This window comes from Poromitra crassiceps (genome assembly GCF_964638095.1).
Source record: "Poromitra crassiceps genome assembly, chromosome: 3".
Classification (NCBI taxonomy): Eukaryota; Metazoa; Chordata; class Actinopteri; order Beryciformes; family Melamphaidae; genus Poromitra; species Poromitra crassiceps.
Window position 1 is genome coordinate 51,686,754 of NC_139625.1, and position 11,089 is coordinate 51,697,842.

General features: G+C 42.4%; 2 protein-coding genes across 2 annotated transcripts in view; both read right to left on the minus strand.

Annotated features, from left to right (window-relative positions):
- Positions 1 to 387: 387 nt before the first annotated feature.
- On the minus strand, positions 388 to 4,903 carry LOC310774013 (small ubiquitin-related modifier 3). Its single transcript, XM_083634067.1, has 4 exons — positions 4,764 to 4,903; positions 3,672 to 3,800; positions 2,536 to 2,607; positions 388 to 2,222 (listed from the first exon to the last, which is right to left on the minus strand). Exons 1-4 carry the CDS (start codon positions 4,782 to 4,784, stop codon positions 2,160 to 2,162), a joined length of 285 nt encoding a protein of 94 aa, XP_083490193.1. The 5' UTR covers positions 4,785 to 4,903; the 3' UTR covers positions 388 to 2,159.
- A 444-nt stretch (positions 4,904 to 5,347) lies between these two features.
- The window catches only part of LOC310773713 (pituitary tumor-transforming gene 1 protein-interacting protein-like), an 8,116-nt gene continuing 2,374 nt past the window's right edge, over positions 5,348 to 11,089 (minus strand). The window contains exons 4-7 of the mRNA XM_083633646.1: positions 10,540 to 10,642; positions 7,158 to 7,223; positions 6,393 to 6,439; positions 5,348 to 6,167 (exon numbers count right to left, since the gene is read on the minus strand). Coding sequence (XP_083489772.1) covers positions 6,130 to 6,167; positions 6,393 to 6,439; positions 7,158 to 7,223; positions 10,540 to 10,642 — 254 coding nt within the window. The 3' untranslated portion in view covers positions 5,348 to 6,129. The remainder of the gene's footprint in view (positions 6,168 to 6,392; positions 6,440 to 7,157; positions 7,224 to 10,539; positions 10,643 to 11,089) is intronic.

Here is an 11,089-nt window from a genome sequence, read left to right on the forward strand (position 1 = left end):
CCAAAGTAAAAGTTAAAACAATTTGTGAACTAAAACTAAGGGGAAATAACTAGACAACACAAACTAAACTACATTCAACGAACAGAACAAAAGGTGCATCAGTGAGGAGGGAGACTGAATGGTCTGAAGGTCTTGAGCCCAATGAGCGCACCACACCCAGGTGCACCCAATCAGCCTAACAACACAAACACAGGCTCTGGCAAGACAGGGGCAGGAGTGGGAGGGTTCACAAAAGCTTTATCAGATGGGGGACCCTGGGACAGTCTTATCAAATGGGGGTCCATGGTCTAATTTGTGTCAGTTTAGGGGCCCTTGATGTGAAACGGTTAGAGAACCACTGGTTTAACTATTAGAAGTACACACTGATGAAGCTTGTGACAGAGAAACCTGAGTACCAAACTATATTTATTGTATACAGTAGTAAAAGACAACATACCGGTAATGTACAAATCAGTAGAGAAACAAAAATAACATGACAAGACCTGTGGGTACAGAACACTAATCTCCCCAAATGCATTGGTTGACCTCCCTCCCCTCCCAATGTCAAACAAATTGCATGCATCACTTTCTGAATTGTGAAACATTTTGGAGACACTCATCACTGCTAGATATGCTCATTCTGTTAACATTACTCTCCAACAGTCTAGGAAATTAGCCTCTTTTTTTTTGCGCCCAATTTTATGTAAATGGCCCCATGTTTTAGACTGGGGCAAAAGATGCCCACATAACACTTTGAATTTCATACAATGCTCTCCAATGTGTTAAATGTTCTGTATGTCTGCCTTTAATCCACAAACAATATTTCAGGTTTGACAGTTGGCATCAGGCGCTGACAGCTGTCTCCAAAATGTGTTAACAAAAACCTACGTGACGTTATTGGATTTTGCTGGATACTCATGCGCAAACCGGAAGCCACCGCTTTCCAAACACATAAGCAGTTGCCCCGCCAAGTACTCCATCCTCTGGGACACGGCGATGACCAAACATCTGACCCCAGAACAGTGTTGAAGGACAGCCTTCCAAATATTCCCTCCCACAACCCACCCTTAACTTTAACCCACCAATGTAAAAACCACAAGCAGAACTGCTTGAAAGAATGCTATAGGAACTGGGCTCTGGCTCACTTCAACTGAAAAGACGGGGAAATGTATGTATTCCATATTAAGGGACTTCCCTTCTACTGCCAAACCCCACCCTCAACTCAATAGTGTAAAATAATTTCCTCTACTCATCTGTCCTACAGACAAATTCTAGATGAGTGAACAGTGACACTAGCTTGTGCTATGGACACCCACTGAAACGCTTTCCCTTAAGTTTGCAGGAGTCGAAGAGGAAGTAAATTACCACTAATCAAACACACAAACTCCCTTAAATGTGACAGTTTTAACCTCACCCTTTGCTTTTAGACTGATCCACGTTGATATATGAAACAAAAGCTCAGTCTTTGGAGTATTGGTCCAGGCCCCACAACAATTATCTAACATCCATTCTGATACTTCTGTACACAAAGCAACAAGCCCCCTGGGTAATAATTAATTTCTTAAAAGAAAAAGAAAAAAGGAGGGGTGATTGCAGAACAGTTTAGCAAAAGCACCTAAAAATGCAGAGAGAATTAAAATACGTTGAGACAGAAGAGCAGGAGTCACCGTTCAGAGAATACACAAAGCAAATTGAAATGGAAGGGGGGTTTGTATTAAGTCCATGTAGTGCTTCCATTTCAAAACATTTTCATGCCAACTGACCGTGACCCTGGACAAAATGGCCGAGGCTCGCATTTGACCCGCAATGGACAAAAACCACGACTACTGGATACTACGCTTTCACTGGAGAGAGAGAAGCACTGACAAACCAGGAACAACCGTGACGCACGTCGATCCAATCACAACCCACGGCGCCGGATGGAAGCGCTGTCCTGATTGGCCACAGCAGAGACCGTTGACACTCGCAAAAGTTCAGTCCTGGCTGGGACAGTAGATAAACAGCGGAGGAGGCCCCCCACCTGACACATTGACGAAAAACCATGACAGACATCTTTAAATGGGAAGAAATAATAATAATAATAATAATAATAGAGAGAAGCTGAGAGGAGCGATGGGGAGGGACAGTGAAGGTGGCTGAGGGCGTGGTCTGAGTGTGGCCGTCAATGAGGTGGGAGGGGCTTAGCAGTGCCCACCCGTCTGCTGCTGGAAAACATCTATGGTGTCTTCATCTTCCATCTCCAGCTGAGGGGGAAGAAGGGGGACGGAGAGGTCCAATTTAGTGCATGTAACAATAACTGAACATGTTACACATCACAAAAAGTATTCTGATCCACACCCAAGACAGTAGTATGTTGTTATTACAATGGAGAAGTCATTAATTTTCATAATGTAACAGCTTTAAAATGTCCAATTTAAGTGTTAAAAAGTATCGAGTCTCCGATATCCAAGGTATGTATTTCCTTTTTGCAAGAACAGAATTTCAGTGAACTGCATAAAGACGTTGGTGCCCGAGGTCAAAGTGAATGTTTGGGTGGATAAGAGCATCACTTCTCACCTGTGCAGGTGTATCCGTCTCGTTGATAGGCTGGCCATCAAACCTGAACCTGATCTGCCTTATTGAGAGACCCTGCGGGAGCAAGAGAGAACACAACCAGTCAGGAATCACTTACATCCCACACGATGAAATGAAACCAAGATATCCGAGATAAACGAGGGATCAGCCGAGTAGCATTTTGGTAAACAAACTGCGTTTCCGGGGGGAAAACGAGTACGCGCAGCAGAGACGAGCGGAACGAGAGTCGCCGCCATGACAGTGACACCACATAGCTAAAAACGATATTTTATAGACACAATATTGTTATAAATATCAACAACTAGCCAACAGATATCACAGCTGGTGGGCAGTTATATCCAACTGGTCATTCAGTGGCGTTTTATTGCCACAACTAACGTTAGCTGACAGCTAACAGCACCTAGTGCGGATGCATGTATTCACATGGGGGGACGCGCATGGATTTGCGCGTACACCCCGCAGAGTCCCCCAGAAGCCAGGTGTTTGTTGTCGTTTTGATATCATGCTGATTCCTCGTAATCCATATGCAAGCCAATAATTTTTGTAGATGAATGCAAGATATTTGCACAGATTTGAGTGTGCGGACGCTCCTTTTTTCATTAATTTTGATACTTTTAAGCTCCAGCACCTCAGCAAAGTCTGATACCGGATGAGCGGTGGTAATTTTACTATTTTGTAGATCAGTGGTTCCCAAACTGGGGTACGCGTACCCCTAGGGGTACATGGAGGGAGTACAGGGGGTACTTGAGAGAAAGAATAAATCATAAACATGAATGAAACATTAAAATAAATATGCTCGGGAGGCACTAATTACAACTCTTTCACTCCATTTCTTATTTTGTAATGTTATATTCTTCAAAAGGTGGGTTATCATTCATTCATTGCATCATATGCTATAGTTTTCTCTTGCAGTTTTCTTAGCAAAATGTTGTATTCGGCTAAAAGGGGTACTTGAATTCAGAAATCAGGGAAAGGGGGTACTGAAGCCAAAAAGGTTTGAGAACCACTGTTGTAGATGAATGCCTAAAATTTATGGCGAGGACGCATGGGTTTTCCAACAACTCTACATGTCTGTTGATAGAAAAATTAAAGAACTGTCATGTGGGCTTTCAACTCACCTGTCGTTCACAGTACGCCTTCATTAGTTTGCTGAGCGGTGTGTGTCTTTTGATTTTAAACTGGACCACTGAACCATCTTGCCCTGCAACCTTGAGGTTGATGTGATCATTCTCAGTCTTCACTCCCTCCTAGGAGAAACATACAAGTTAAGATTATATGACAACATTGGAAGCATCAAACATGTCCTGCAAACAAAAATGTTACAAATGAATTAGATATTTAAGACAAACTACTGTGAGAGAACCATCTGCAAGTACTTGATTGGCATAACACTACTTAGTGTTATGCCAATCAAGTACTTCACTGCTAGTAGTGGCATTTTAAACTCAATGATAAGACAGAGCTCCAAGTGTGGCCATGGTGTGTGGTGAAGGAATAACAAATTATGTTTATATTAATTTTAGCCAAAACAAACCAGGCAGGAATAACGTTAACACCACAGCTAGCCCCTTTCGTAACTCTTTCGGGCCACAGCCAACACATCTTGCTTGCCGTAGTTACAGATGCTAGCATGATTAGCATTGTTAGCTCAGGGCTAGCTGGTTAGCACAACAGACCTTCAGGAGTGATGCTGAATTTGCCTCAAGCTAGCTACCGGCTGCTAACACCGCTAACTGTTTTGTTTTATTATGTTCTAGCGCAGCAAGTGTGTAAACGTTAAAAATACCGACAGCAGCATGGCTAGCGTAGCGTTTTATATCTGTGCGTCATTCCCATTGCTGCTCTATGGTCGGCGCTGCAGTTGCGGCATTTGCGGTGTTGCGGACAAAACGTTAGCGTGGTCCCGCTTCGACAAAGAGAAATCCGCAAAGGACAGTAACGATATAATTAACATTTCAGCTAACTATTTTCGAGTTGGTAGCTGATATGATGAAATCGCCCCTACTTCCACCTAAAGCGCGCCGTGTTAGCACGTTTAAATGGAAAGATGCATGTAGGGACACTCATTCATTTGCGAAACAAACACTGCGCCGATTCTGAGAAACGTGCAAACCAGGCCATTTTAGATTGCACATATGAGCAATGGTTTAGCATGAGCTTGATTTAGCAATCATGTTAGATCTGCGCTTCGTTAAATCAAGATGTCTTACCTTTGGCTTTTCCTCTGACATCTTAGCAGGATTCTGTGTGGCGAGTTTGAGGATAAACAGTTAATTGGGTGTTTATTTCTGTTTCTGCCGCCTTCTGTCCTCTCTTCTCCTCCAGTGACGGGACCGCGCTTGGACTACTGTTGCACAGAAACGATTGGATCCGGGAAGACCGCGTGACGTGAAATCACGGGAGCGCGGATACGGGAGCGCGCACCTATGCAAAATACTCGATCACGCGAAAAGGAGAACCCGCCAAGGGGTAGAACCTCCCCCCTCCCCCTTACTTTTCCTAATCATTATGGTGATGCGGTGTACATTGCCAATGAAGCAAAATAGGAAATGTCTTGGCAGTCCAGCGGAACTATCTGAATCTGATATATTAAAATGGCATATTATATTATAAATATTCTGTATTTATATTTGTTGTAGTCTGACTCTGCCAAAGCTAACTTTAAGCAGAGCTTTTGCTGACCAGATGAGGGCGCTCCAACACCTTCAGCTTCAGGACTGATGGGAGGCGGGTCCAGAGATTGTGCATTTCATAATGCTGACCTTTTGACAAACAAAAACCCACACACACATGATACAGCAAAAGCTTTTGTTTTATTAAAAGTAAGACACACACACACACACACACACACACACACACACACACACACACACACACACACACAAACACACAGTGTTGCTGGCAGAATTAATGATCAGTTAAGAGTTTGATTAGAATTAAGCCAATTTCAGTCAAACTCAATTTGGAGTGCAACATGCATATTTCATTCTGATTTTATAAACAAACATCTCAGAGTTGTAACCCAATTCCAGTAAATTAAAAAAGGCTTATTCCAGTGAATGGCCTTACAGCCACAAAATAGCCTCTAAAAAAATATTCAGCTGTAAAAGATGCATTGGAAAATACAAAAATATAGTTTGTCAAAATATCTTTGACAAGTAACAACTCTGTTGAGCAAACTGACAATTTCATGAAAAATAGGCATTACATAAACTGTTAAGCAACCAAACTGGATTATTTTTCTTACTATAGCTACAATTAAATTTAGGCATTAGCCCCAGCAGCCATAAATAGAAAACAGCTGATACTACAGGAGCCACAGTACCCTAATAGTATACTCTCAAAGAACACTGCTGCTACATCTGTCTGCTCTATAGACTTTCATTACAGCCTCTTTGATCAAAGATCATACAGTGAACACAACATTCCTTAAATTGACCTGTGCACGGGCAGGACGAAGTGGGAGGCAGCCGGTATGAAGCCAATGTCACTTCTCTTAAGCATTTTTTGGAAATGGGCTTAGATTCGTTCTTAGGTCAAGGTCTATCCTGACAAGCAGGACGTTCACTGATCCTCTCATGCAAACTTGGAGTATGGGTTTGCGCCACTCAGACCTGGAGAAACGGAAGAGAATGGACAAAGTTTACATTGCGTCTAAAGCAGGAAAAGTCGAGGTTGCGGCGTGTCTAAAGTCACCAGAAACAAAGTTGTAGTGTTTCTTTAATACTTCAGAAGCTCACAATGGGGGAAATTGTACTTTCCTTTCAGTGGAATGGGGAAACACATCAACATGGTGTGTGTGTGTGTGTGTGTGTGTGTGAGTCAGCGGGCGGGCTCACCATATTTCTTCCTGATGTCATCATGTCTCATCTTCATCTCTGTCCTCCTGTAAAGACGAAAACATTGTCTTGAGAGCCATCTTGAGATTATAACTAATAAATATGTCTGAGCCTCTAAAACAAAACAATCTTGGAAGTCTTGTGTAGGCCACAAACCAGTTTGGGCTGTTTGTATCGTGTGTATTTTTCCCCCTCTGCAATGTTTTATGTTTGTGTGCTAACAGATATGGAATCTGACCAATAATGCAACAGGGGCAGCTGGTGTGTCAGAGCTAGGTGATAAGACATGAGAACGAACACACACACACACACACACACACACACACACACACACACACACACACACACACACACAAGGCTAAAGAATACATCATCATCATCATACCATCAACGGTGTTATGCATCCTGCTCCGTGTGCATAAGCTAGTTCAGGCCAACTACACCCATTAATTTATATAAAGGTGTTGCTCAGTACTTTCTGAATCCAGATTAAGATTTAAAATTCAAGTTCCCTTGAGAATTTATGAGCAAAATTATCCTGTCGTCCTCAGCAGGCTTCCTGTAGAAAATGGACATCGTGTGTCTCTTGGAATAGTCTTTTAGTACTTGAGAGATACAGGTCAATAAATTAAATCAAGTCAACATAGAAATTAACTTGACCAACTAGAGACTCTCAGACTTGGACCAGCATTCAGCACACCATGTCAAGTATGTATGTGAAAACAGAGTAATGATTCTGAGTGACAATAGAAAATGCCTCCTCACCTTTCTTCTTGTTTGGTCTTTGTCTTATTGGCCTGTCTCTCCATCTTGGCCTCAAACCTTTTGGATCTGACACACAGAGACAAAGATCAAAGTGAGGTTGTGATTATTATTATTTTTTATCAATTAAACATATTCCAGGTTTGAGCCAGAAAGTTTAGAGAGAAGTTGTGGGCAAATTCACATGTGTTTCACGCACAGGAACCTTACAGTGACGACACCAAAGCTAACATACAGCTACATTATCTAGACATCAGAGGCCTGCCTGATTAGATTAAATTTCCACAATATAATCACACATGACCTTCCAACAGTTTAGTTCCAGACATGGCACACGTTATTATATTTGCCCTTAAAATCCTCACAAGCAAAGAAAAGCTTGGCAAACAAAACAATCTGAGTATCTACTGCTTGATTCAAGGTGCATTAAGGTGATTTTTACAGTCCCATAGTAAAAAATATATATAATCTATGATCATATAATATGGTTGTTAAATTGCGTGCAATTGAAAATCAACAACCATATTATATGATCATCATTTAAAAAAAATCAGGTGACAACATTTATGCTGAAAACTATTTCCCCAAGTGTGTTTGCCGCAGTCAGGTTTTTCTTAACCCTGCCTGGTAACTGTGGGTGAGAGATCTTCACAACTTAAATATCTCACACCCTGTTACTAACTGTAGACTGAGGGTGAGAGAGCGTTTTCACAACTTAAAAGAGTGAAGAACGAACTGGTCAAGTTGAGCTTGTGGAAAGGTTTTGTCTTTGAACTGGATGCGCAGTTTGTGATGCTTATAACAAGCATCATTTCAAATAGCCTACGCTACTCATTGCAATATATTCAGGGATGGACTGGCCATCAGGACTACCGGGAGACTTCCGGTGGGCCGCTCTATCTATAAACAAGGGTGTAAGGGTGTCACGGGGCCAGAATGTAATCCAGAAGTGAATCTGATGACGGGACGCGCATTCCGGTTCTGAAAAAATAACTACATAGCAGTCAAAATTTGGTGGCTTAAACAACTGATTTGGTTAATTTTTACACCATCTTTGTCAGCTGGGCCGTGTTTGGACCTTCGGCTTCAAGCCAATCACAGTGCTTAAAAACACGAGCCCCACCCAACCAGGAAGCCGTGCTACGTTAAACTCGCACCAAATACAGTAACTGGCACAGTTTAGTTAGAGGTGACAGGTTATGTTGTGAAATCACCAGCAAGGATGGGTGGTGTCTGGCCGATTGTGGTGGTCTGGTCTGGACAGAAGTCCAGGTCCATCCCATTGTCTCAATGTACTGCTGCTTTCACCCTCTGCCATTCCCACAGTCACATTAACTCACCTGATGTGACTGCTTGCTACAGTTATACGCCCTTTTCACAGCAACCATTTTGAGGTGGTAAAGTAGGAAGTAAAGCAAGTGTAACCAATAACATTGATGAGGGCCCAGGCCCTCATTAATGGCCCTATTGAGCTTGCCTTTGGTGGTATGTAGGGCCTTGTCTGTGGTGCTAAAGTTGCATTAGATCTCTATGTAATGATTTTTTTTAAGTCATGCTCTGTAATGGTTTGGCATTTAGTTTTCATTCAGGCCTTTGAAAAATGTATGGTGGAAACAAAGATTTTTAGCATGGTGTCTTGTATGTATTTCTGTTTGTAAAGCCTAAAATTGAATTTATAGGCTCGCTCAAGTCAATCTATGGTGTACTGTAAAGACATGTGTTGGTTAGTAGTTACACAGTGTCTTGCATTTGTCTGCAGTATGTGTGTTGAGCCTGTATCGTTTAAGTTCATGTAAACTTGGTCTTTATTGGCATAGTAAACTTCACTTTTTTGCATGTCAAATTGACGAAGGAGGGCACTTCAACTGACGTCACCCTAGGCCACCACACACTGTGTTAATCCAGGCCTGCCAAGAGGTTTGTGAAAGATTAGGCTAGTCTAACCAAGTAAAGAAAACACTGCAGAAGTACCCATAAAAGCCTTCCTTAAGTAAGAACTTCCTTAAAGCAGGACTAAAGCCCAAAACACATTTTTCCAGTTTGTAACCAATATATATGGCTTTTGGGGTGTTGTGTGAAGAATTCTGGTCAAAATTTCAACATTTGAGACCAAATTTATAATATTCTACAATCTTTATCATTTTCAACAGCGTAAGTGCCCTCTATGGGTTCAATGCTTTTTTTTTTTTTGCCCTCCAAAACGGTACAACCTGACGTCACGGCGTACTCCCCCCTTTCACACTCATGTGAAAAATGTTTTTTTCATGTGATTATTACTGTAGTTCACGCCAGGAGAGTTGCAACATCTCCATTCACTCCAATGGACCCGTTTTTAGCGCGAGCCCTTTAACAGCGCAATGCATCATGGGTAATCGCCTACTGTGGCTAATGTTAGCAGCTAGTTAGTTATGTTACATGGCAGTAAAACACCACTGAATGACCAAAGTGATATCACTTTTAATTGGCTATATTTATAATATAGCCACGTTGATACACTGTCATGCAAAAAAAAGAAAAGGAGATTGGGAGGCGGGCCATAGCGTCTCTGTCGATGATTTGATTTGACAGTTCTGGGCACTGGCGTTGGTTGGCCAATCCTGGCGTGTTTTGCCCCCAAATCAGTGTGTTCTGGCACAAAGCGAGTGGGTTCTAGGACAACAGGCTCTCTGCGGCACGAGCCACCTACATTAACATGGAGCGTTGCGGTAAATACAATATTCCTGGAACGCGAGTTTAACGAACCAGTTACATGTCCTCTGCATTCTACATCAAATGAAGACATTACTGTTTGTTTTATTTTGTATATTACATACTTATTGGCCAAGTTATGTTAGTTTATGGGCTAGGAATTCTGCCAGGGTACAAGGGGCTATAGGCGGCCATCTTGCCTACAGAGTTTTCAAATCAAGTAGAATACCGTTTTGCCAGAAATCTGGGGGGTTTAGTCCTGCTTTAAGTAAGAACTTCCTTAAATGTCTTCTTAGGTAACTTCTTAATAACCTTGCGAGGCAGCTGGATTCTCACAAGATCATGAGATCACACGACACACGACAAATCCTTCTTGCCACGCCCCAATCTCTTGGTTTGAATCTGAACCAGCAGTGGTTTGCAGTCGCACTATGAGCCTACGGGCAGGCTTTGGTGTGACGCCAGCGAGACCGAGCCTGTGATAGACCTGATAGACAGTTTGAAAGTTTCCAGAGCGACTCGTTCCTAGGTGGTTATGTGAAAACAAACCATCTGGCAGCATCAGGTTAACGTCCTAACCCCTTGCACATAAAGCTGACTCAGTGCCTCAGTCTCATGTCATGGAGGACGGCAGTGTTTCCTTGTTGTGTTCCTGATCAGGTAGACGGGGAAGTTTCTCGGCTCGCTGCTGACTCACCCGAAGTTCTCACACTTGCAGCAGCAGAACAGGCAGACCAGGAAGGCGATGATGATGACTCCACCTACCACTGCCAGGGTGATTATCAGCGCCTGGAAGTTCACTGCGTCACAGAGAGCGCAGAAACACAAAGGACACATAAGAGACAGAGAGATACATTTCCTCTCCTCTTCTCACTCCAACTGCTTAAAAATGTCATCTACAGTACAGTACCTCTCTCTTTCTTGATCTCTTATTTAATTTCCTTTTATTTCATCGCTTTTCTCCCTTACAAGATCATTATGTGGTTGCAGAAATATTGTCAGGGACCCTTGCCCTCTTTACTGTTGGTTGCCAATTAAATTATTCTACTGCTGAACTCATTGGAAGTCGTTCTGCATAAGAGCATCAACTAAATATTTAGAAATGTACATGTAAATACTGTATATTCATAATGAAGCAACTCATAGAAGTTGTGGTGGGACTGTAAGGTGTGTGTGTGTGTGTGTGTGTGTGTGTGTGTGTGTGTGTGTGTGTGTGTGTGTGTGTGTGTGTGTGTGTGTGTGTGTGT

What these genes read in the sequence shown, in the direction of transcription:
- LOC310774013 (XM_083634067.1), bottom strand. Translation starts at nt 4,784, where the DNA reads ATGTCAGAGGAAAAGCCAAAG. An exon ending in AGGCGTACTGTGAACGACAG is followed by an intron (nt 2,608 to 3,671) that starts GTGAGTTGAAAG and finishes TTGCTCCCGCAG; the next exon opens with GGTCTCTCAATAAGGCAGAT. An exon ending in AGACGGATACACCTGCACAG is followed by an intron (nt 2,223 to 2,535) that starts GTGAGAAGTGAT and finishes CTTCCCCCTCAG; the next exon opens with CTGGAGATGGAAGATGAAGA.